This window comes from Pyrus communis, chromosome 14, assembly GCF_963583255.1.
Source record: "Pyrus communis chromosome 14, drPyrComm1.1, whole genome shotgun sequence".
NCBI classification, from domain to species: Eukaryota; Viridiplantae; Streptophyta; class Magnoliopsida; order Rosales; family Rosaceae; genus Pyrus; species Pyrus communis.
The window spans coordinates 24,220,761-24,247,872 of NC_084816.1; the positions used below are offsets into that span (position 1 = coordinate 24,220,761).

The 27,112-nt window shown below is 38.1% G+C and overlaps 2 protein-coding genes and 1 pseudogene across 2 annotated transcripts; all 3 read right to left on the reverse strand.

Moving 5' to 3' along the window:
- On the reverse strand, positions 1-1,423 carry LOC137716438 (BTB/POZ domain-containing protein SETH6-like). Its single transcript, XM_068455896.1, has 3 exons — positions 1,090-1,423; positions 933-999; positions 1-786 (listed from the first exon to the last, which is right to left on the reverse strand). The coding sequence occupies exons 1-3, from the start codon at positions 1,146-1,148 to the stop codon at positions 613-615; spliced, it is 300 nt and encodes a 99-aa protein (XP_068311997.1). The 5' UTR covers positions 1,149-1,423; the 3' UTR covers positions 1-612.
- Positions 1,424-15,570: 14,147 nt separating this feature from the next.
- On the reverse strand, positions 15,571-16,355 carry LOC137714657 (uncharacterized). Its single transcript, XM_068453815.1, has 2 exons — positions 16,323-16,355; positions 15,571-16,224 (listed from the first exon to the last, which is right to left on the reverse strand). The coding sequence occupies exons 1-2, from the start codon at positions 16,353-16,355 to the stop codon at positions 15,571-15,573; spliced, it is 687 nt and encodes a 228-aa protein (XP_068309916.1).
- A 2,459-nt stretch (positions 16,356-18,814) lies between these two features.
- Positions 18,815-23,140, reverse strand: LOC137716105 (zinc finger CCCH domain-containing protein 32-like; annotated as a pseudogene).
- Positions 23,141-27,112: the final 3,972 nt, after the last annotated feature.

Here is a 27,112-nt window from a genome sequence, read left to right on the forward strand (position 1 = left end):
TCAATCAAACTTCAATACATACACCAATCAAACTTCAATATACAAACTAGCCAATCAAACTTCAATACACACACCAACCAAACTTCAATATCCACCTGTTAAAACTACCTAAACAATCACCAGACAACAATAAATTTTCATTTGAGAAATTGCAACACCAAGCCTCACGTAAAGCTTCATATTTTCTTCTTCCAATTTGGACCTCTTGCATTTTGTCCTGTAGACATCTTCAGATTTTGCTGATCATATATATCCTGTTTAACACCCTTGATAGAACGCGTTGTAAGAAGTCGAGGCTAAGAACTGTAAGCGCTTTTCCCCACCAGTCTGCGGGCGTTTCAGGTTCCATATTTGGAGCTTCTTTTGCAGTGAAGTTGTGGTCAAGTTTCAATAAGCCAGAGGTGAGCTGCTCTTTGCATGCAGTGTTTGCAATTGCGTTGATAAGCCTGCTTACAAGGTTGGTTTCTTCTGCTGCAGGCAAGAGGGTTTCACAGCGATGAAGAACTGATATCGACTTTGATATGTTTGGAAGCACCGTCTCCTTCAGATAAGCTTCAGTTCTCGTTTCCATATTTTTCTCACCATACTCTTCCGTCATTTCCAGGAAGTGCGCTACGCAACGAAGCATGGCAACATTTGACTCTGTAATTTCAACATGAACTTTGCAGCTAGCTCAAATCCCTCTGGTCCACCCGGAACAGAAGCAAGAATTATGCGCGAAACTTTTGCATCTTTTGCTTCAAGCAACAGTTTCCGAATCCTTCCACTCTTAGAAACTAGGGGGAACTGCAACACAGTCATCCTCACATCATTATTTCGACAAGTCTTCGTTTAATCGTGACAGAAAGTTATTTTATCGCAAGCTAATGAATAACTATCTTGTAACCGCAATAAATTGAACAATAGACTAGTTCTGAACCGGTTTCACTCACCTTGTGAAGTGCAAGGCTTGATGCTCCTATTTTCACAGTAATATCGCTAGAAACATCAGATATTGGCCTGCGTAATAGAATAAATTCATTGAAAAATGGAAACGAAGCAAGGCAAGAAAATCAGTATCTAGGTTACAATCAAGAACCAAATGTATACATTCTCATAGGTACCAACATATCAAAAACCCTGCCCGAACTTTTTCTTTTTGTTTCCATGGAAGTACACAACACGCATGTTCTAGTTCAATTGAAACATATGGACAGCGTGATTCTCCCTAGATATTAATGGTTCGCTACAGGCGGATGGCTCAATAATTGCGAAATGAGTGGTGGATTGGAGTTTGCACACGAAGAGTAATGTTGGATTATGGTAAAGGATAAGAAAGCTGATTAGCTAAGCTTGTTGAGTGGACTAGGGCTGGTTTGGTATTGATATGCTTTGGAAAAAAAAAACTGTTTTTGCCGTGCTGTGAGAATAAACAGCTGTGAAATAAAGCAGTAAAGTGTTTGGTAAACTTTTTTGTAAAAGTGCTTTTGAAAAAAAAAAAAAAAAAAAAAAAAAAAAGCAGTATTATAGTGTTCGATAAACTTTTATGTAAAACAGATGTGAAAAAAAACTGGGTTTTGCAGCTTTGTGTTTTTGGCTTTTTTTCACCTAAAACAGTGAAAAAAAACTGAAGCTAAATGTTTACCAAACATAAAAAAAAGCTCACAGCTTTTTCTTATAGCCACTTTTTTCAGAATCACCTTAGTACCAAACTAAGACTAATAATATCACATAACGGTGTAATAGTCACGCTAAATAAAGCAAAAAGGGTCTGTCACAAACAAGGAACAATTTGTAATTTTGTACAACTGGTCCGTACATGTGTTCAGGTCCTACAGAGGGTAAATACACACAAATAATTGATCCTCAAAACATTAACTTGGGTTGGCAGTTGGCATTTCAAGAATGTTGACAGTAAAATATGGCTGCATCTGGAAAGCAATCAGCGAGGTGGTCCTCGTGCTATTGTTGTTTCGATTCCGTACTGTCGGGAAGAAGCTCACAGGATTTTTGTGTGACCATGAAATGTTACTATCTTCCTTAAATTCAGGGGAGCCTCAGAAGCTCATAGACTGTTTGAAAAACACAGGCTCTGTTTTGACACTCAAATCCCAAAAAGATGCAAAAAAATGAACTCTTTTTTCGGGTTATATTGCGTTACCCGTATCCGTGTAACATAGAGTTACTAGTAAGTAGAGACTACCATGTGACTCAAAGCTAAAGAAAATAAGGCTAAAATTCAAAAACTAGCGAATTAAATGTAGGTAATCAATCAAAAGCAATAAGAGATGGGAGGAATGTAGAACTGGGTGTAACCAAGTTGGCTATTACAATGTGTACCCAAGTTCAATTCCTGCTCACGCATTTTACTATTTTACATTAGATTAGATTATTGCTCGAATATAAAGAAAATAGAAGATGAGGGGGAACGTTACCATTCAGTGGCATGCCTTATGCTGGAACTCGGACGAAATGACCGCTTCCCGGAAATGCTAGGCTTCAGTTCACCAATGGTGACGGCCCCCATCTTTCCTCGAACACTTTATGATCAAAATCCTGCAGCTCCAATCCCACTACAAAATTTTCAAAAGCCTCAAACTTTCAACAATATAAGCACTTTTACTAAAAAGCCGTCTCAGATTTCTCAATTTTTCAAACACCTTATGTTCATAAATTCCCACTCAAAATCCTGCACCTCCAAATCCCACTACAAAAAGTTCAAAAGCCTCAAACTTTCAGCAACATAAGCACTTTCCACTAAAACCCCATCTCAGATTTCTCAGTTTCCAGTTGCACATTGCAACATTTGTCTGAGAAATGGTTTGAGGAAAGAGTGACAAAGAAAAATGCTGCTAAAGTGAGGAGAAAGTCACATGAAACCGTGCAAGAACAAAGGAGGGGACTTTGAAACAATTTAATTACTTTAATGAGTGTCTATGATGAGGTTTTTAATCTAAAAGTCAAGGAATTGCAGCTGCAAAAGCACTTTTCGGTGAAAGGTAGTGAGAGGGAGTGAGTGAGTGAGTTGCTTTTACATGGTTAATGTTGGTGAGGGAATTTTGCAGGATTTCTGAGAGGGCTGCAGTGCTTTTGGGGGTTGTAATCATGGCTAGTGAAAGCCATTCGCTTAAAGCTTTTGCTTAAATTAAGTCGCTAATTATGTGTAAAACTAATTAAAGTAGAAATTTAAAGGATGAGTGGGTACCTGATATAATTAGAACCACAATGCATCCACTTAAACTATATTCCTTAGTCTTCTAGAACCAAACATGCATTTCCATCATATATTCCATAAGGGATGTATACCGGTGTTACATACTTTCAGCCACTACGGTTTCGACATCTGGAGGCCTTGTACGGCTCAATGACGAGAAATTATTATGTGATACTGAAACATTGTACATCAAACCTACCAATTCAGGTATGAATTGCCGGGTATACCCAATGTGTAGCAAGGAGTGGCAGTTAGTGAAAATCTTAAGAGAAGATGAGGGGAAAGGTTGTGTGAACGGCACTTGCACATAGATTAGTGAAGAAAGTTATGATTCCACCATAAATCAATTGGCAATATAAGAAGTAGCTCAATTACTTATAAGCACATGCAAGGTCCCTTCTTTTCCGGATGTGGGATTCATACTCTCTCAACGCACCCCCTCCCGTGTGACAAATTTTCAAACCTAGGAAGTAGAAACACAAATTAGGTGACTCGGAGCACGTGTGGCCCTTGGACTTTACACGAGGGACAACCTGCTCTAATTCCATAAAGAAATTTGATTCCACCATAAAATCAATTGGCAATATGAGGAGTAGCCCAGTTACTTATAAGCACATGCAATGTCCTTTCTTTCCCGATATAAGATTCATACTCTCAACAATTAATCAATCATGAGAGACAAGAGAAACATTTTGTGAATATCAGTTTGCACATAGGTTAGTCAATCTAAGAAACAGAGGCAATACATCTAGTATAGCCTCTTAATCGGCTCTCACACAAGCTTCAAAATGCTAACAGTTTGCCCTAAACATATGCGAGTCACCTATTCATATTATAACACGGATAAACACCTAGATGATGTTTTTCTACAATAGGGGTGTCCATAGGTTTACACCCTAGCATACCAGTTTCTTTTAACAAATCCAATAAATATTTTCCGTTGAGATGAGAAATACATTTGGACGAGCTAGCAACCTCAACTCCAAGGAAGTACTTCAAATCTCCCAAGTTTTTCATCTCAAACTCTAATGCAAGATTCTCCTGCAATCTAATTATCTCATCTAAGTCATCCCCTATAATTATCATGTCATCTACATATATAATTAGTGCAATTACTCTGTTTAATCTATGCTTCATAAATAATGTATAGTCTGAATGACTCTAATGATACCCATTTTTCTTCATTGTCTGAGTGAACCTATCGAACCATGCACAAGGTGATTGCTTAAGCCCATGTAGAGACTTACGCAATATACACACCCCAGTCTTCCCATTCACATCATATCCGGGAGGAAAACCAATACATACTTCTTCTTCTTCTAGATTCCACCATGAAGGAAAGCATTCTTCACATCAAATTGTTTTAGTGGCCAATCCATATTTGCAAGTAAAGAGATTAAAACACGTACATTATTCATCCTAGCTACTGGTGAAAAGGTTTCTTGGTAATCCACACCATACGTTTAAGTATAACCCTTCGCCACCAACCTTACTTTGTATCTGTCACTTGATTTGCCAGGCCTGTATTTGATTATGAATATCCTAACCATACTCCAACTAATACCGAGACCTTTTATTATCAAACTCCACATTTGACGGATTGTGCAAGTGGTAATTATCAAGTTGTGAACAATATTGGTGTTGTTGGAAATGGGCCTTTCACCAGTCTCTCTGATAATTCGACATAGTATCAGAGTCAGGGAGCGGACTCGTATTGTACTACCACGTGATGGGTGGGTCCCCTTGACCATGTGCAATGATGTTGGGTCCTTTGGTGCCACGTGTAGGATGAGTCATCTTGGCTCCACATGGTTGCCGATGTGTGGATCTCCCACATGTGACCCACTAATTGGATCCCACGTGAGGAGGTGTGTTGAAAAATCCCACATCAGCAACATCATAATCTTGTTTTACAAGGAAGGCTATAACACAATATAATTCTTTCCTAATAAAGAACTCCTACAATATCTCTAAGGATTCCTATCTACTCTTAATGACTCGTTTTAACATAATTACCTTGGCTACACATGCTTGTATTAAATTTGGTTGTACATTTGTGGTACTCAGTGCTCTCAGAGTGACAATGTTGGACTCATGATGGCGTGGGATTGAGTCGATCAGGTGGCAATGATAACCTCATCAATTCTTTTTCTTTTTTGTTTGCTGGATGATCGGTTGGTGATGAACAACATTTTAATATTGGGGCAATGTGCAAACTTACGGCACAGGTACACTCTTGCCGTAGTATTTCGTGTCAAAAACTCCACGTTACAGAATAAAAACTTACGCATAGTTTTATTTTATTAATATAAAACGTTACGATAACAGTATATTTGTGAAAAAAAAATAATCGAGTAGGTTAGCTTCTTTTTCTTTGTGAACTGGCAGGTGGTCCAATCCACATGTTGCTTCAACACTGTTACAGAGTAAGCTGGCAGGGCAAAGCGAAGAAATTGGAGTGCCCTGCTCTGCTGGGTGCACTTATTGATTCCAGCCAAGTTCTTGCTTTAATTTGTTTTTCTTAGACAATGTATCAAATTATGAGTGACCAAGTGAAAGGAACAGTGAGATTCTTGCATACAACCGGTGAAATTCTTGCATGCATTTAGAAATATATCATCGATGAAAGCCAAAACTTTATCAAAATGCCACTTGTAGGTAAAATGATAAAATAGAGATAAAATGAAGATGGAGTGAAAATTTTATGGGTAAATCTTAATTTATTATTCTCAAGTTTCGTGGTTTTCAACATTTGGTAATCAAGTTTTTTTCGTCTCAGAGTCATATGTAAATTTTGGGACAGTCTTATACATCCGTTAGTCAAACTATTAAGTCTTCCGTTAACTGATGACGCGGCACCCGTTAACTGATGACATGGCACCACATGGACAATGACTAGGCGCCACGTGTCAATATAAGGACCACGTGAAAATTTAAAAAATTAAAAAAAATTTAAAAATTAAAAAAAAAAAAAAATTTCTGGGCGTTCAACCCCTCACTCCTTCTCCTTCCCAACCCCCACCACACATCCATCATCACACCCTCCACCCCAGCGCTCTTCAGTGCCTGCAGACTTGAGTTCATCGCCTTCTTCCGATTCACCGAGTTGTGCATCGTTATGCTGTCCAACGGCATCATCACGTAAACCGGCACTCCCGTCCCCTTATCGTGCATACCCCTCACCTAGTGCTCCAGCACCGACGATTCTACCTTCGTCGCGAACGCCTTGCCCCCCATGGACAGATCCGGCCAGCTAGACTCGAGAACTAGCGATCTACACGGACTCAACGGCGGCGACAGCCCGTCAAACACTTCCGGCTTCTGAATTTTGCAAGTCAAACCCGCCGCCGGAGACTTCCACATTGGCGGCACACTGACCGATTCTACGGATGATGAGCTAGCTTCAATTGTCCTAATCGGAGTCTCGGAGAGCGCGCTGATCTGGTGCGTCATGCTCAACGCCATTTTCTTTGTAGCCAAATAGAAATTAAGCCCAAAGGTGAGAAAAAAATAAAATTGAATTCAAAAGTTCAAATTTTTTACAAGGAGTTTATGAATTTTTCGCCGCTGCCTTTTCCTTTTAGAGATTCAGATTCTCTTTCCAGTCAATGAGCTTTTCTGAATTTTGAAATTTCAGATCATTGTTTTTGGGATTTGAAAATTTTGTGTGGGAGAAAGAGATTCAGATTCTCTGGTTTGCGACGGAGCTTTCTGGGTTTCTTGATAGCAGTAAATGGGCTTCCCAACAATAATTCTTTGTGGATTGCAGAGGAGAGAATGGAGGGAGAATGAGGGGAATGGGTGGGTGTGCGGGTGTACGGAGGAGGCTGTGCAGAGGAGAGAAGGGAGGGAGAGGGTCAGGGGTTGAGGTAGGGTGCCCAAAAACCTTTTTTTTTTTTTCTTTTTTTTTTTTTAATATAAATTGAGTGGGTCGGGAGTTGAGGGAGGGGGAGGGTTGGCTTTGCACATATGGGTGGAGGCCGAGAAAGGAGGGAGAATGGAGGGAGGGTCAGGGTTGAGGAAGAACAACCTCTCTTTTTTTTTTTTTTTTTTTTTTGAGTTTTAACGAAAAGTCTACGGTGCTGTTAACTTTAACGAAAAACCACATTTTTATACTAAACAGTCAATTCTAGTACTATTCATTTTACCCTTTATTTTGTCTTTATCATTAAAACTCAAAGTTTTCAAGCCTTTTTCATTCGTTTTTTTTTTTTTTCCTTTTTTTTTTTTTTTGTAATTTTGTAAAATTTATACTTTAGGTATGACTCTAAGACGAAAAAAACTTGATGTACTAAATGTTGAAAATAACGAAACATAAAGGTAATAAACTGATATTTATCTAAATTTTATATATAATGAAGGTAACATAAACTATTTATCAAAATTAAAGCCAAACTTCATTAAGCTCGTGAGTCACAACGTTTTCTTTTATTACAAGTTTTATTACTATTCTTACTCAATTACAAAATATATATATATATATATATATATTTACTCGAAAAATTATAATTTTGCAGAATTCTGAAGCTGCACACTGTCACGCTGCAGTCTACAGAGCTGCCTCATCAAATCAAATTTCATCATTTGGTAATAAGCTATTGCGTTGGGACTCATTCATTTTTTTAATCTACTTTTCGAAATTTGTGAACCATGTAATTCAAAGAAATATATTTTAAATCAGATGGGAAAAAAAAAAAATTAAAAAAAAAAAAAACAAAGTAAGGACAGCATTGGCAAAAGGTTGTCTGAGTCCGTCTGTGGTGGTGAGTAGAAGTGTGTGGGCGTAATTATTTACAGTAAAAAAGAATATAAACAAAATCTAAGTACGCTTATATTGGATTCGACATTCTATCCGGATCTTCAAGTTTCATGCCAGCGGACTAAAAAATTTTGGCCGTTTAAGGAGGGAAGAAAGAGATGTGGGCCCGTGATTTGTGTGAGGTAGGGTAGCGGGACAGACAAATGGGGTCGTGATTTGTGTGAGGTAGGGTAGTGAGACATGAAAATTGTATGAGGAAGAAATTGATTTTGAGTAGATGAGTGAACAAATGAATGAATATTTATAGAGTTTGGAGTAATTATTAAAGTGGATCAGTTTTAAAAACTTTGTTTTCTATTTTAATCGTTTAATTTAAATTTCGACCGTTGAATTTCTTTTTACCTTTGGATTTGACAAATAAATATGTACTGTTAGATCAATTTTAAAAGATTGCGCAAAACAAAGGAGTTTGACGTGGACCATAGATAACCAATGGTCCAAAAATCAAAAGACCTGAATGTAAACCCAAGGCTACCATTGGACAGCTGGGTCCCTATCACATGAGGCCCAACTGTCAGTCAGACAGTTACTCAATTTTATATTCAAAAACTTCAAAAAAAAATAGAACCCACTCAAGATTTGGGGTCAGCCAAATTTGAACCCAAATTTTGGTTTTGATTTGTGTCCAAACCCAAATATTATAAGTTTGGAATCCAAATTTTTTGGGTGTAGGACTTAGCTTTGGGTCACATGTTTTTCGATTGGGGTGTGTTATCCACACACACCTTTTTACTTCTCACACACCCTTTATTAATTTATGTCCGTTGATCTTCTTCAATTCTTTCGATCCGACGGCTGAAAATTAAAAGGGTGTGTAGATATCACACCCCTTTCGATTTACACCCAAATATTTGTGTTTGGCTCCAAATTGAGTTGGTCGAACTCATCAAGTTCCGAAGAAAAACCCAAGGTAGGCCTTAATCTTTCGCCATTCATCAAAAATTCGAGTCCAAACGATTGATCATATGTGCAAAAGTGCCTTCTACACCTATCATCTCACAAAAGGGAGCAATGGACACACCTTCCAAGTTGTAGTAAGAACTTCGGTCAACCAACGGCACTAAAAATTGAAAATTTGGAAAAAGCAAAACTACGTGACAAAATTCTCACCTCAGCAAACCAAATTATGAAATAAGATCCACTACACATCTCTGTGTTCGAAGCCCGTAAACTGAGAGATTTGAACCATTCAAGAGAGAGAATAAGATGCAAGCGGTTCAAGTTATTAGGTTTTTGTGAAGTGGGTCATTAAAATATAGGGATTATAAATTAAAATTGAATGGTTAGAATCTCTTAATCCACGAACATCGGACACAAAGATCACGAATGGATCTCAATCCCCAAATTATAGTTGTTGGTTGGTTCTTGCTACTTTTGGTTCCCATGCCACGTGGGATTTGGTTATAGTTAATTGAGTTAATCTCAATTTACTGCCTGAAGTTTCTTGATTTTCAACCTTTAATACATGAAGTTTTTTTAGTCCAAGTCTGGTACCTAAAATCATAATTCTGGAACACTTTTATACATCCGTTAAGTTTTCCGTTAAAACCTCTTTTAACTGATGAAGTGGCACCTACGTAGACAATGATTGTGCGTCACGTGTCAATATGGGCCGAGGTGGATATTAAAATTTTAAAATTAAAAAAAAAAAAAAAAAAAAAAAATCTTTTCTAGGCATCCTACCTCACCCTTCCCGACCCCCTCCCTCATTCTCCCTCCCTTCTCTTCCTTGCACCCACCTCCCCGCACACCCACCCATCTACCTCGCTCCCTCCCTTCTCTCCTCTGCACCCACCCAACCTTTATACGGTACCCACCCGCACCCTCTTCACCCAATTCCTCCCATCAGATCGTCGCCATATTCGGAACCCCCAAACCCATAGCCATCACCATGGCCTCCAACATTAAGACCGTTCAGCGATCGAGACTGTAATTTGCTATCTCCGAAACGCCGATCCGCTACTGGTTCCGTTGATCCACCGCCACCCGTGGCCAACCTTCGATAATGTCAACCCATCTGTGCGACGGCGAGGCATGCGTCATGCCCAGATAGGTGGAAGAGGAGCGGGGTAGATGGGTAGGTGCAGAGGAGAGAATGGAGGGAGAATGAGAGGAGAGGGTCCAAGGGGTGTAGGATGCCCAGAAAAGAAAGAAAAACAACTTTAATTTTTAAAATTTTTAAAATTTTTTAATATCCACATGGGCTCTGACACGTGATATTCAATCATTGTCCACGTGGGTGCCACGTCATCAGTTAATGAAGATCTGACGAAAAACTTAACGGATGTATAAAAATATCCCAAAATTATGACTTTAGGTATCATACTGAGACGAAAAAAAGTTCAACTACAAAATGTTGAAAACCAATCAACTTTGGGTAGTCAACTGAGATTTTAATTTATATCACTGTTATCACCACATTTTAATTCTACTAAAATTGGAAACAAAAGCGGCCCAAAGAAGGCCGAACGACAAGGCTGGTCAAAATGTGTTTTTTTTTTAAGGAAAATGATCCTCACCGGATGCTTTTCTTGGGGATCCGGGGGATCTCGTAATCATGATCGTTCATCGTACATCGTGCGATCAATTTTCGTTAGGTACTATTTATATTTAATTTAAAATTTAAAATTTAAAATGATTTCTGACCCGCACGATGTACGATAAACAGACATGATTACGGGATCCCCCGAATCCTCAGGAAAAGGATCCTCACCGGATCCTTTTCGTTTTTTTAATACACCGACATATATTAAAAAGAATATTTAAAGAGAGATTGAACCAAGTCGAAGCTAGGGGGCTAAGCCCTTATGCCTATATTATATTACTTGAAGAAAAACATACAACAGGGGGATATAATACTTAAACCTGTTGATCAAAAGCAAAATCATATACAACCCCTCCGACTAGTCAACATGGCCATCACATATTGAATCCAAAAAATTGATGCCTCATTCACTGCATGAAAATAACAAGATTACTACTACTAAAATCTCATAACATTGAGTAAAAAGAATCATCTGAAAAGAACATATGCATTAATTCTATTAGAGAAGCCAATCAAGCGGTATACTTTGAAGAAGATAAGGAATACCTGATCAACATATATGTTTACCATTCCAAGTGCAGATTTAGAGTGATATGCTCCAAGTATGATATTGGACAGAAAAGAGCGGCAGATCCAACCAGTTCTGCTATATCCGGCTGGGTGAGAGCAGCCAAAAGCCATGATTGTTCCTTAATAAGTAATAACATGCAAGGGAAGGAGATGTGAAGTAGATGAAGAGGTGTAAAACCTGTGAATGTCCAACAACAAAGACCTTTGAGCTTGTTGTCGGATACATGCAGCGCTTCATTTCTGTCTCTTCTGATAAAGATGTATGTCCATGACTCTATCGTGTTCCACGCACATTCCCTGCGCATACATCAAAACCTTCATCTGCAAGGACAAATCCCAGGGATTCTTCTCGAGAATTTAAGAACCATGCATCACCTGGTTAAGATCAAGAAAAGCCAGTAACCAAGTTCAATTGAGTTTGAAGCACATTAGAGCCTAATTTAAAATGTATCCTATGGATGTTCATCGCTTTACTCAATAGTTAGTTTCAAGAAAAGAAATTTCAAAAAAATCTGAAAACTTAAGATCATGGAGCACCATATAGTGAGCTATACATTCAAATTTGTTAGTGTTTGAGCTACTTTTGAGCTAAATTTCTCTATGTATTTGTAATCAATTCAACAAGTAATTGAAAATGAATTTTTAAGATTGAATATCAGAGATGAACTTTAGAGAGAGAGAGAATGAGTACATTGCTCCTCGAATCTACGTTGGATTCAATCCACAAAAGTCGGATACACAGTGGGTTTATAGCCATTGCAAAACCACACAAGCAACGTTACTATGATCACGTGCAGCTCACATTTTTTCATTTAACTACTATCAAACTAGACACGTGGCACGATACACACCATTGAGATGTTATAATCTTGTCCGTTCATTACAAGTATTTAAATTCAACTATTCTAACACTTAGAACATTTCAACCTTCTTATTCTTCTTCATTTCTTCAGCAACAATGCATCTGTGATCCAGCTTTCATGCTTATCAACCAACACTCCCTTCTAAGCTAGAAGCTGGTTTAACTCCAAGCTTTTCTTTGAGTGAGCAAAATCGATCATTTGGCAGAGCCTTGGTGAAAATATTAGCAAGTTGATCTTCTGATTTACAATAGATTAGATTGATAATGTTTGACTACAAGGCTTCTCGAATGTAATGATATCTTCTTCCAATGTGTTTAGTTCTTTGATGACACAGGATTTCTTGTCATATCAATGGCAAAAGTATTATCATAGTGGAGATGAGTAGCTTATGTTTGTTCTTCCCCAAAATCTGAAATTACAAACCTCAACCAAACAGCTTATGTGGTTGCTTTAGTAGCATCCATGCACTCAGCTTCAGCTATTGACAAGGCAACACTATGTTGTTTAACTAAGGCCTAAGAGAAAACCCTACTTCCAAATGATAATGCATAACCAAATGTGCTTTTCATATCAGTTTCATCCCCCACTCCAATCACTGTCACAATAACCTATGAGAATTGATTCTTTGCCTTTCTCATATTCAATCCCATAGTCTAATGTGCCTTGTATATATATGAGAACCCTTTTTGCTGTTCCCAAATGCTTCTTTGATGGTCCATGCATGAATCTAGCAAGTAGGCTAGCTGCAAACATAATGGCTGGCTTAGTTGCAGTCAAGTACAAAAGGCTCACAACCAATTGCCTATATACATTCTCATATGTTTTCTCATATTCATCATCTTTCTTGAGCTTGTCACTCATAACCAATGGAGTCCTAATAGGCTTGCAGTCCTTCAATCCAAATTTTCGTAGCAAACTAATTGCATATTTTTTCTGATTAATGAAGATCCCAAATTCATATTGTAGTATTCACATGCCAAGAAAACGATATAACAGTCCTAAATCTAATATTTCATATTTGTTCATTATGTCAAATTTGAACTCTTCTAATAACTTTGTGCTACTGCCAGTGTAGATAATATTATCTACATAAATAGAGACAATAATGCTTTCACTTTCTCCCCTTGACTTAATGTACAAGGTTGCCTCACTTGGACTTTTGGTGAATCCATAGTTGTGTAAATGAGTATCAATTTCTTCATACTATGTCTTTGGGGCTTGTTTTAACCCATACAATGCATTCTTCAACTTGTAAACCTTGTCTTCTGCACCTTGCATAATAAATCCCTTTGGTTGATCAATGTAAACTTCATCTTGCAATACACCATTAAGGAAAGCTAATTTCACATCAAGTTGAAATAGCTTCCAGTTTTTTGAGCTGTTAATGCAATGAGTGTCCTGATTGTATCTAATCTTGCAACAAGAGCAAAAGTTTCATTGAAATCAATACCATGCTTCTATGTATATCCCTTGGCAACAAGTCTTGCCTTGTGCTTCTAAATTGTTCCATCCAAATTCAATTTAGTCTTGTATATTCACTTCACTCCAACAATAGGTTTGCATGATGGTCTATCAACCAATTCCCGGGTCTTGTTCTTCTCAATCATATCAATTTATGCATTCATGGCCTTCTTCCAAGCTATATCAGTGATTGCATCAGTGAAGCATTCTGGTTCAATCATGCTAACATTGCATCTAGCATATATTTCACTTAGTGACTTTTCTTTAACTGGTGTGGTTTTAGCCGGACTGGACTCACCACTCTCAGTTTAAGTATTAGTGACCCTTTGAGTTACACAATCACTCCCTTCTAGTTGAATTTCTTCTCTCAGTGGTAATAGATCAATCTAAGGTAAATTCAAATTAGCATGAAATAATAGTTTCTCACCACTTTCTGCATTCCAACTCCTAATACCCTTCTCATCAAATACAACACTTCTTGACAGAAATATCTTTTTGGTACTCAAGTTGTAAATCATGTATCCCATCTCCATATTTCCATACCTAACAAAGATACCTTTCATAGAGGATTCATCAAGTTTCTGTCTTAATTGTCCAGGTATGTGACCATAACAGATACATCCAAACACTTTTAAGTGTTGAATACCAGGTTTTCTTCCACTGAAAGCTTCAAATGGAGTTTTGTGTTCCACAACCTTTGTTGGACATCTGTTGAGTAAATACATTGCTGTGTTAATAGCTTCTCCCCAGAACTCATAGGGTAAATGCTTGTCATGAAGCACACTCTTAGCCATTTCAACAATGGTTCTGTTCTTCCTCTCAGCAACACCATTTTGTTGTGGGGAATATGCCACAATCAACTGTCTCTCAAGCCCTAAATCTTCACAGAATTGAATAAACTCATGAGAGTTGTACTCTCCACCTATGTCGCTTCTTAATTTTAGAATTTTGTAGCCACTCTGCAATTCAACAATGGCTTTGAATTTATTGAACACTTTGAAAACTTCTGATTTGTGATTTAGGAGATAAACCCAGCACATTCTGGTGGCATCACCAATGAATGTCAAGAAATATATGTTCCCTCCAAATGTTGTGACTTACATTGATCCACACACATCTAAGTGAACAAGTTCCAGAGGCTTGCTTGCTCTCCAAGTCAACTCATTACTGAATGCATTTCTGTGTTGTTTTTCAGCAATACACCTTTCACATACACCAGTTGATTTATTGAGCTTAGGTAGACCCAGCACCATTTCCTTATCAGACAATAATTGCAAGTTGTTAAAATTCAAATGCCCCAGCATTATGTGCCATTCCCAAGCATCACCCTCAATACTAGCTTTTAGTGCAGAACCATTCATATCCTCCATAAGTAGTGGAAATCACCTAGTGCCAGTCATCTGTACAATAACAACATGACTCTCCAAGCTTCTATCTTTAAATATTACAACCTGGTCATCTCTAAATAATAAGAAATAACCATGCTGCATCATTTGCCCCACACTTAGGAGATTTTCATCAAGTCCTGACACTAACATTACTTTTTTAATGTGTCTGATACCTCTTTTGGTTTCAATCACCAAGGTTCTTTTTGCACTAGCTTAAACAATCTGTCCATTCCCCATTTTGATTCTTGTTGAAACATTTCTGTTCAAATTAATCAACATAGACTCATGTGAAGTCATGTGATTGCTGCATCCACTATCAATATACCAAACATGCTCACTTTTGACAATTGCAGCATAATTACAAGCAAAGAACATAGAGGTTTCCTCCTCCATTTGTTGTGCCACTTGAACCTGTTGAACTGGTTTACTTCTGCAATCTCTAGCAAAGTGATTAAATCAGCCACAATTGTGACACTTTGGCTTTCCCTTAAACATGCATTCACCATAGTGTACATTCCCACAGATTTTACATGCCTCTCTTGTGTTCTCCTTGTTAGTACTGGTTTGGTACTGAGGTGCTTTTATAAAAAAATGGGTATCAAAAAAAGTTGAGCTCAAAAAGGTGTTTGGTAAACACTTAAAAACAGCTTATTTTCATAGTTTTTGGTGAAAAAAAGCTGAAAACGTGAAGCAACAAAAATGAGATTATTCTCACAACACAGCAAAAACAGTTACCAACCCTTAAACCAAGGTTTGGTAGCATATTGAGGCCTATCATTAGCCTTAAAATCACCCTTCTTATCCCTAAATTTGAGAGGCTTCTTCCCCTTGTACCCAGTGGTCTGTGATCCATTTTTGTTTTGAATACTATGACTGCTAAATGCCTTATCACTCACTTCCTCATCTTCAGTATGCCTTTTCAACCTTTGCTCAAATCCTTTCAAAGTTGCAACAACCTCATTTGGATCAATCTCATCCAATTTCTTAGTTCCCTCAATGACAGACACAATGTTATCATATACAGGAGTTAGACTAATTAACATTTTCTCAACTAGTCTCTTATTTGGCAAAGTTTCACCAAACATCTTCATCTTATTCACAAGAGCAAATAATCTAGCTAGATAATCAAAAAGATATTCACTATTTTTCATTCTAGCATATTCAAAATCTTTGCAAATACCTTGTAATTTCACAACCATAACTTGAGCATCACCTTTAAATTCCTGCTTGAGAACATCCCAAGCATCTTTTGCAGTTTCTTGATTTGCGATCCTAGGAAAGATCTCATCACTCACAACACCTTGTATCAATCCTAACGCCTTTGCATCTCTGGAGATGAGATCCTGAGCAACAAGAATTTGCTTCTCATCCGTCTTCTTCCTTTCCTTCAACAATGTGCTTCAACAAAGCTCCATAGATTGTGAGACGTAAATATAGACTTCATTCTTATACACCAAAATTCATAGTTGATACCAGTGAATACTAGTGCACGAAGATCGGTGCTAGATCCAGCCATATTTGTGCGTCTGAGTTCTTCGTTGAAAACCCAGATGAACACTCACAGATTCACTCCCATATTCAAATCCAACCTAGCTCTAAGGCTATGTTAATGTTTGAGCTACTTTTGAGCTTAATTTCTCTATGCATGTGTAATCAATTCAACAAGTAATTGAAAATGAATTTTTAAGATTGAATATCAGAGATGAACTTTAGAGAGACAGAAGGAGTACATTGCTCCTCGAATCTACGTTGGATTCGATCCACAAAAGTCGGATACACAGTGGGGTTTATTGTCGTTGCAAACCCACACAAGCAACGTGACTATGATCACATGCAGCTCACATGTTTTCATTAACTACTATCAAACAAGACACGTGGCAAGATACACACCATTGAGATGTTATAATCATGTCCGTTCATTACAAGTATTTAAATTCAACTATTCTAAGACTTGGAACATTTCGACCTTCTTCTTCTTCTTCTTCCTTTCTTCAGCAGCAATGCATCTGTGATCCAGCTTCCATGCTTATCAACCAACAAAATTCTGAAATAAACAACTTAGTGGTACGTTGAAAAAAAATAGGAAGGAGCTATAAAAGTAAGGCTTTTCACTAATCAGGCGTCGAGAGATTCAATATTTTACTCACAGATCAGTTTATGAGGAAACACTCCCCACCAAAGCAATCTCATTAGTCCTCCACATCTCAAACCAAACAGAAATTGCACTAACAAATAAACACGACTTCTACTAGTCCTTCACATTTCAAACCCAGTAAGTAGCCATCTTTCGTCTGAATCTGGAAAACAAGAAGCGGTGAAATTTAATAATTTGGGTATCTCAAAGTTACTCACTTTAATCACAAATTTAACAATTGAACATAATGGGCAATTTTGCGTGAAATATTAGTATACTACTTACTGTGTGCTCGGAGTAAGAATACCCAGAAGGCTCAATGAGCTGTGCACAGAGGGACTGCAGCGGTGAACGACAGCAACCGATTCTGTAAAACTCAGTCGAGTTTTGGGCGATTTCTGCCGTGATTTCGAAGGTTACGAGGCCGATAAGGAAAGCTGCGACGGAAGGGCGCTGATCTGGAAGAAAGGCTATGGTTGCCCCTGTCGCGATTCACAAAGGAAGAAGGCCGAGTGTATTTTTGTTGTTACAAGGTCTAGGGCTCTCATGCTTCCATGCAACAGTGAGACATTTGATCCGTTGTTGAAGCTCAACCACAAGAAATTTTTCAGTGTGACGGGCACACGGGGAGGCACATCACGTGTTACTATAAAAATTGTGGGATATGTCTGTTAAAAAGTTAGTAACTTCAAAACTAAAATTTCCCACCACTTATATAAAAACATGTGGTGTACCATCCGTATTCCCGTTATAATGAAAATTTTCTGCTCAACAACGAACATTGTGTATAAAATATGCCACCATCCAACTACACAGTTCAAAACTGAATTTCGAGCTGGAAGAAACGAGGTACAAAACAAGCACACTAAGTAACAATGCAAGCAAACCAACAAAGAAAAATATGAAGAGGGACCTGCATGGACGGCTACTTCCATATTATCAGTTAGTTTTATGGTGGAAACTCAAACCCGTTCTTCGTTTATCTCATCCGCAGAAATGAGGCACATGGATAAGCAAAAGCTGCATGGTTATTGGCTTCCTTCATCCCATCTGTTTCTTCTTCTGGCAGTGATGCCAAATTAGAGCAACAGTGAATTGCAAGGTGCTGCAGTGCAGTGACGTGAGATTGCTTATTTCTTCCGGTAGTGCTACCAAATTTGGGCAAAATTCAAACGTAAGCGATTGGAGTGATGTGAGGTTGACGATCCCTTGTGGCAGTAACGTCAGTTGAGAGCAATCTCCAATTGTAAGCTTCTGAAGTGATGTGAGATTGGCGATCCCTTGTGTGTCATTGACGTCAAATTGGAGCATTTCCTAAGCATAAGCTCGCGAAAGGATGCGAGGTTGCCCATCCCTTGATATGGTAGTGATGCCAAATTTGGGCAATCTTCAATGGAAAGCACATTTGGATACAGAGGCATGGAAGTTAGATTAGGACATTGAATGATGGTCAAACTAGAAAGACGGACAAGAAGGCAATGGGAACGACATATTTTCCGTTGATGAAGTAGAAGAAGAAGCGCTGAGCTTCAGTATTAAACTCGTCCAGCACGTCATCTGCTTCATAAACTGCATCTTCTATGCTTTCGAGCCACACTTCGACTTCATTGTTGCTGGCTTGCTTTTGCTCAGCGTCCGGAAGAATGGCTTGGAATCCGGCAACTATCTCCTTGAGCTTCCGGACCTCATCTTTGACGCCCCAAATCAATCCAATCTCTTGGAAAGCAAGGGTGCCTAGCCTCTCAACGATCCCTCTTGCAATGTTGAAGAGAACACCGATGGTTAGACGAACACTAAAAAAATTTACCTTCAAGGATACATTTGTAATCACTTGAAAGAGATGAAATGAAGATACGGGAAATTTCAATACTGCAGCTTTATTTGGAATTTGTGTTGGATTGCTGTGATATCGAATCGACACAAGCATCAACAGTGTGTGTGCCTTTCCTACTACTGTGTGGGATAAACAGATTTGGTTCATCGACCGAAATATGACGCCCTTTGCACAATTGACTCGTTACACATTTACTGACGACATCTATATGAACAGCGCTCCTGGAGATGATGAACGAGCGGCTTTGGGTTTTACTTTAAATCGATCGACGAAACTCGCCACCTGGCCTCGCCCTTCTGCTATTGCTTAAAGGAGATGAAGTCTGACTGGACAGTTGCACATCAGATAGTGAAACAGAACCGCTCTGTGAAAAAATCAATCCACCTGAACTACTTGAGGTGTTCCTGGAAGAAGAAAGTAAATCAGGCCGGAGATTCGATGATGAGGATGATTGAGCCAGGGTGGCCAGCAGAGACCCAACCGGATATTGAACAACAGGCATATCAACGAGAGATGAAGCTGAGAGGTTGTACCTCATGGTCTGCACTGGATGGTCAAATTTGCATGTAGATCCAAACTTGCACTGACCATTTTGCAGGTAGAATCTACACGGTGGCTCTCCCTGTCCAAACAAAAGCACGTTAATTTTCTCCATAGAATATGACATTGTTTAACAAATTAATGAAATATACGCAATTCACCACACATATGGTATAATGCTCATAATAATCAACACGGGCACAAAAAGGCACGAGATCTAACATTAAAAAATCTAAAAACGTCTGTTGCTTCACGATAATACTTTTGTTACAAAGCAGCTAACCAAATTTAAATAATAAAACAAAAAATGTGAAGAAGAAGACTGAACCAGCAAGACCAGATAAAGAAAGCAACCCTACATAAGAGGGGAAAGACATCTCAAAGAACAAGGGCGATAGCAATTCTATCAACGATGAACAAACTGATAAAAAGTAACTGTAATATAGAGAAAGCAAAAATATAAAACTTAAAGTGAGCACTGAGAATGATGCAAGTGCTGAAGCACAAAACTCAAGCTAAGATACGTATATATCATTGCAAGGGCATACACAGCATAGATTATTTTGTTTCAGGACTGCAGCAAAGGTTTTCCAGTCAAGGAACCTTCTGTCATCTTGCTCCTTTATTCTAAAGGACCTTTTGGATAGATAACTATTTCATAAGGTTTTTCAGCAACCAGAGGCAAATTTGTTTTTCGAGTTACAACTTATAATGTGTTGCCGTGTCATCTGATTCCTATATTGAGCACATTACACATAAACATTATTCCTACATTAACCATACAACTACTTATGCTCATTGACACATCTTCTAAACTGGGGCCCACCGTACAATCCTAAATTATTTTGGGGCATGAAACACTAGCAAATCTGGATAGGTACCTTTGGGTTTCAAACCTGAGACCGCACAGGACAAACCCATGTGCCTCAGCCACCTTACTGAGCCCCTGTTGGTTGATGCTCATTAAATATCAAAATGTCTCCTTAAATTACATCAATCACCAACCAGGTTTGTACAACACTGAGCATTAACTTCTTCAGAACTCAATGGCAAAGATTCTTGTAGAATATATAACCTTAATAAAAGAAGACTGCTAACGAGACCAAGGTAAACGAACATACCTACCTATACTGCAGAACAATCAAAATGAAACACATGTTTACTCAACCTATAAACATAGCATGACAGCCTTTTCTTTGCCACCTAATTTGTATTTCATTTGGTTGTACAAAGGAGGTCAACCAGGTATGCCCTTAGATATGATAGTAGGATCCCACAATCCCCCTTTGGAAAAAGATTACTGTTTAATCGAGTAAAAGAAAACCAACTCTTGGGTCTACCAAATTGGATAACCAAGTGATGAACTCGATAACTTCTAACAGCGGAATTTTAAAAAAATAAAAATAAAAATTCATCAAAAATAATATAAAACAACTTTGCATACCGGACGGAGTGGGAGACCTATCGGACTAAGGAGACAAGTTATTCCTGGTACAGTTCGATCCCGAGGATGATGATACCTACAAGATGGTCCATATTTACAGTCCCCAGTTTTCAGATAGTACTGGCATTCAAGTTCGCCAGGCCTCTCTGGGAAAACTTGTTCACTCGGGTTGCTGCTAGAAGGACCAACAGAAGAGGGTATGGAGGTATAAAGGCTTGCAAGTCCGTGTGTTGGAGAAGATAGCTGTGTTACTCCGTATAAAGAAGTTGCTCCAACTGTGGGTTGAGCTCCAGGAGATGGTACAGGACTAAGAGGTGCCTGCACCAAGTAATAACATATTACTATTAGTAATGAACTTCAATCATATATCAACCTGAATATGTCTTTATCATACCGAATACGGACTCCAACCCTGAATCGGAACAACTCCAGGAGGAATCAAGACAGGACCGTAAGTCCCTTGCACATATGATCCAGTTAATAGTGGAGGCCTAGCCACGCTCAAACTGGTGGATGCCCCCCCATAGTGTTCTGCCAAAGGAACAGGAGACTGCACCGACGGATAAAATTGGGGTGCAGAAGCCGGTATTGTTGTTCCAGCAGGGTGTGGATGATGGAATTTACAGGTTATGCCAAATTTGCATTGCCCCGTTTTCAAATAGTAGGAGCATTCATTCTCGCCCTGTTATAAAAAAAATATATAATTAAAAAAAAAACAAAAACAACAACTGTGAGCCACTTGCTCCACAAAGTTCACAAAAGTCTACACACACCCATATGTGGATGAGAGGGAAACAGAGAGACAGAGTCAGAGAGGAAATCAAACCGGTCGTAATGGGTATCCATAAATATTTAGGGGAGCTCGGTTTAAGGATCCAGCTCCATGTTTTGGATGGTGGAACTTGCAGGACGCACCAAATTTACAGGTCCCAGTATTTAAATAATACTGCACAATAGACAAACATATGCCACAATCACATATGAAGTTCAAAGCTCAAACAAATAAATGGACAACATAACAAAGTTGCCAAAAAGTTTCCAGATCTACATTGTCATTATCAGGCAGGAAATTCACATTTTACAACAGATCAGAAAACTACTGCATACCTGACATACAGGTTCCCCAACTCTCTCTGGGTAATCCCCTGTAGCTCTTACAGTTGCCACAACCTACGTGCAGCATCAAACCGAAATCATAAAAAAAAGATAACAAAATTCACAAGCAAAGACGATTTCAGTTACCAATAAAAACCAAGCAGTTGTAACTAAGACAACATTTCCCACTGCACCGAGCCCAAAACACAGATATTAGGCCTAATATTTTCATCAAATATAGACTAGTTTAACTATGTCGAATAAATTCCAAAAAAATTTCCCATTTCTTTTCCCCAGCTTTCTCAGCAAACAAACAATCATCTAGTTTCACGTAAAGGGACAAAAAACTACCCGCAACAAAACACTCAAACTTACGAAAATTCAAAACAACCTATATATCCTGTTGCAGTCACCTATCACTGAAAGCTTGAGTACTAGTTTACATATCAAAACCCGCAATTAAGCAGTATCGAAAAAGCTCATTAACTGATTGCAAAGCAAGCTTACAATGAACAAGGACTTACCGCAGCACGATCTCGAGGATGGCTGTACCGGCACCGACCACCGTATCCACAGAACCCGGTTCGCATGTAGTAGACACAGTTGGGCACGCCGGGTCTCTCCGGGTACGATTCGCTGCTCGTCAGCCCCAATTGCCACATTTGCTCTACAATTCACCCCCAAACCAGAACAAAACCCCAATCACAACCCCACATTACCAAACCAAACACAAAACCCTAGAAACCCCAGATAACGAAATGAGCCCAAATCGAGCTCAAACGAAGCGAAATTAAAACGCCGAGCGAGTAAAGGAGTACCTTCGAGGCCGGTCTCTCCGGCTGCGGGGCTCCATTCCTGGTTCGACCCGTTTCTGGGGGGGCTTCGTCCGTACAACTCCATCACAAAAACGGCGGCGTGTTGGGTTTGCTGTACACCTGCAGCAACTATGATGAGCAGAGTAAGGGGGAAAGGGAGAGCTGTACAGGATTCCCACCACCCTTCTAGAGAGGCCTTGAAGGATCGGAGAAGCTCGATCGAGCGGAAGAGAGTGTGAGAGAAAGAGGGGGGAGAGAGAGAGAGAGAGAGAGAGAGAGAGGAACGGAGACGGTTGCTTCACAGTGATGGAGAAGCTTTATTGCTGCCTCTCTTATTTGCCGTCTTAAAGAGAACGTATTCGTACTGTCTGCTGGTATCGGCCTTTTTGGCTTCACACTCACTGAAAGTTTGAAACACTCTTTCTTTCTCTCTCCTCATTTTCTCTCTCTTTCTTTTGGTTCATTTATGGAAAAATCTTGGGTCTGTTTGGGGAAGGACCACAAATATGGAGAGATGGATTAAAGCACTTTCACTGTGTAAAGGCTGCCCTTGGCAATAGGCAATTTAGGGCTGGTTTGGTATTGCTGTGCTTTGAAAAAAAACTGTTTCTGTTGTACTGTGAGAATAAGCAGCTGTAAAATAAAGCAGCAGAGTGTTTGGTAAATTTTTTTGTAAAAGTGCTTTTGAAAAAAAAAAGCAGTATTAGAGTGTTTGGTAAACTTTTATGTAAAACAGATGTGAAAAAAAGCCGGTTTTTCAAAGCTAGGTTTTACAACTTCTTGTTTTTGGCTTTTTTTCATCCAAAACTGTGAAAAAAAGCTGAAGCTGAGTGTTTACCAAACACAAAAACAGCTCCCAGCTTTTTTTTATAGCAACTTTTTTTAGAATCACCTCAGTACCAAACCAGGTCTTAATCTCCTCCGGTGTATAATTACTGTAACAATAATTGTTTTTTACATTTTTATCTTTAAACTGAATAATCATGGCAATAAGTAATAAAATATTAAGACTTTTTATGTTCTAAAATAATAAAAAATAATTTTATTTTTAATTTCATATATGATTTTTAATCGATCTCGTCACGTCCATACGTCATTATCTGAAAGTACAATTTTCGTGGGTAGATTTTGATAAGATTTTTAACCAATTATGTCGTGTGACATGTCCTTCCATGTTTAGAATTGTTGAAAATATTGAAATGTGGTGTAAGGTGGAAGAAAATGATAAGGTATTTATAAAAAAAATATTATAATTTTTTAATAACTTAATTAAGCTGAACCATCGGATTACAAAAAAAAATTGAAATCCAACAGTTCAGATTGTGACACATGTCCCCCCAAAACATTTCTATTTTTTTCTATTTTTTTTTAATTTTTATAACAGAAAAATCTGGACCGTTGATCTGGAAATCAAACTGTCTAGATTCAACTGCTACTTAGTGGGCTGCAACGCGGGTCCCACCGCCTGAAATCTTGTCAGTAACACGCCCCCCACGCGAACGTGTTATGCACGCACTTGACACAAAAAAAATTTATAACGTGGTTGATGTTAGCCTTACATCACTCCCCCTCATGAGCTCAGGCTTTGGACTTGTGCCTGAGCTCTCCCACGGGCTCCCCCTCAGCCCAATTGCCCGAATGGGCTGGCACCACTTTGGGAGAGGATTGGATTGCAAATGGAGTATGTCCACAGGGCAAAAGAGCATGTTGGAAGTGCTTTTAGAACACGGAACTTCGAAGACATGAATAAATATTATTAACTAATTGAGTTATAGTTTATAAGTTACTTACTGTAAAAAAAGATTTATACATAATATTTTATTATTAGATCGGAATGCTAAAATAATATTTTTAGTGGTGCATGTAAGTCACTTCATCATATTTAAAGTCGAGTCTCTTGATTGTAGTATAATTGAAGTATTGGTAAGATTAATGGTAATTATATCCATTTTGAAGAGAGATGTCTCATATTTCTTTATACTTTCATTGACAACAAGTTTTATGTCTGATTATGATGGACATATCATATAACTTAGTTGATTCTCATTCTCATATTGTTATATCGACCAATAATAGAGATGGCATGCAGATAGTCGATAAAGCGAAGATACATTTATTACTATTAAATGAGCAGACACATCATGCAGTCAGACGAAACTTGCCTAAACTTTCATCCTTTGTTTAAACTCTTATAATCTCATTGATAACAAGTTTTACATATGATTTATGACTGACGTATCTTGTAATTTAATTGAATTTGATCCTCATATTGCTGTATCAAAATATTAATTCGACCAATAATAAAGATGACATGCATATAGCCAACAAAGTGACGATACATTTGTTACTGTTAAATGAGCGGACATATCACGCGGTCAGACAAGCTAATCCAAAATTTTCTATTTCACTAGCCAACTGGACAAGGTTTCTTTCCGTACCGGACAAAATAAAGGGCACATGGAAAGAGAAGTTTCGTTTGGGAACAACCGACGATGGACTTTGGAAATTACGAAGCAACCCTGGAGTTTGGAGTAGGCTTCTGATTGGCTTGTTCTTTATGTTCGGAGCCGCGCGCAAAGGACGCCACTGTGCAATGTACGGCGTGTGGTCGGGCGGTTTATATTCTAAACGTTTGCTACCAAAAATTAAAGGGCAAATTGGTGTTAGAAATGTAGCTTAAAAATTAAAATGTCGAGATGGTTAATGACTCGATCGTCGATCAATCATGGCTAATTTATCGGGAACGCTGATAAACAATAAGATAATTTACATTAAATTAATCTACATTACGAAAAAGATCAACTTAAACTAGAGTGCAAAGAGAAAAGCACACTTTTATAATCAACTCAATTAAGCCTGAGCGTGCATGCAGTGCACATGTTGATTGAACGGTGAAGGACATGTACAATTTAGGCCAGAACGTGCAAGGTCGGCCCTAAGAATTTAGGGCCTGTGCAAGATTTAGATGGAGACCCTTCATCTTTTTTAATACTGTATTTTCTTTGTTATTTTTTTTTTCAATTTATATCCATAAAATTAAAATACTAAAAATTAGAGCACCACTTTGAGTGGACAAGAGTGTTTACTATCTTGAAAGGTCTTTAGTTCAAAATACGTTGTATGGCTTTTTGTCTAAAACTTATCAACTTTTTAAGTTAATAAATTTGCAAAACTTAAAAATAGCAAAATAGTTTTACAAGGACTTGAATCGGGGATCCAATGACACCTTTTGCACACCCTCAAAACCGATTTTGAAAAATGTGGAGAAAATTTGAATAAGGGCTGGGTGGTGGTAGGTAGGTAGTCGACAGGCGGTTCAATTGTTTATTTTTAATTTATTTTTAATTAAGTTAAAACCTTGCGTGTTACAATGATCAAACTAAATGTTAACAAAAATGAAGATAATTTGGTCGCATTAAAATAGAAAATCTTTTAATTGTGCTTATAAGCTGTGGTACAAATGTCGGCACCAATTTTATTTCACCATATTATTTTTGCATTCATGTTGTAATTTATTTGTTGATATAAATGAAGTTGAACTAATTCTTTAATTAAATAAGGCATGGTCCCATCATTGATAGATAAATATAATTAGTGCTTTAGTGAACCTTACCATATTTGTTCATGCCTTTATAGTGATAGCAATCATTACCCACTTTTGCTGCTAACTAGCTACTTACAAGGAAACTATGTAAGTTCCGTATATGTTTGTCAATTAAAATGTATTCAAATGGCTGGTTCAGTTGGTAAGATCTTCACTTTGTGTGTCGCCCCATCAAGGTTGGAGTTCCGTTGCTAGCAGTTCTCGTTAATGCGCGATCTGTAAATTTCAAAGTAAATTCATACTGATGACAACTGGAAATTAGATGCTATGTGTATGTTCTTCCAGCTCGAGGTTATGAGTATACCCTCACGCTGGTGATGAGAATAACCAATCTTGCCATAAACTTTTTGTTCACGGAAAAAAAAAAATGTATTCAAGTGTAAGTTGTGGATGGAAACAAAGAGGAAGATAAAAGGGAATTCATTTCTCAATCTAATCGTATTTTTATTCCTTCTAACTAGGTAGGTGGTGAATGGATTACATTTGCCTTGTCAACTAACATTTTGTACATGGGGTGTTATTGTGAATATCATGTTGAAAAACGAGGAAAAAAAAAACAGAATAAACTCAGAAATTGAAAAACAAAGTAATTAACATGAACATTACCAAGAGTTAACGTGGTTCGGCTATTTGTACCTACGTTTACGGGATAGCAACAATAATCTCTCACTATATCAATAACGAGTACAACAGATAATCTTGATAAGCCTCTAGGTTAAGACTTGACAAACAACCTGAAAGAACAATAACAAGAAATACACTCTTGTCTCTTTTGTTTTATTTCGCACATATTTTGCTCAAATTTTA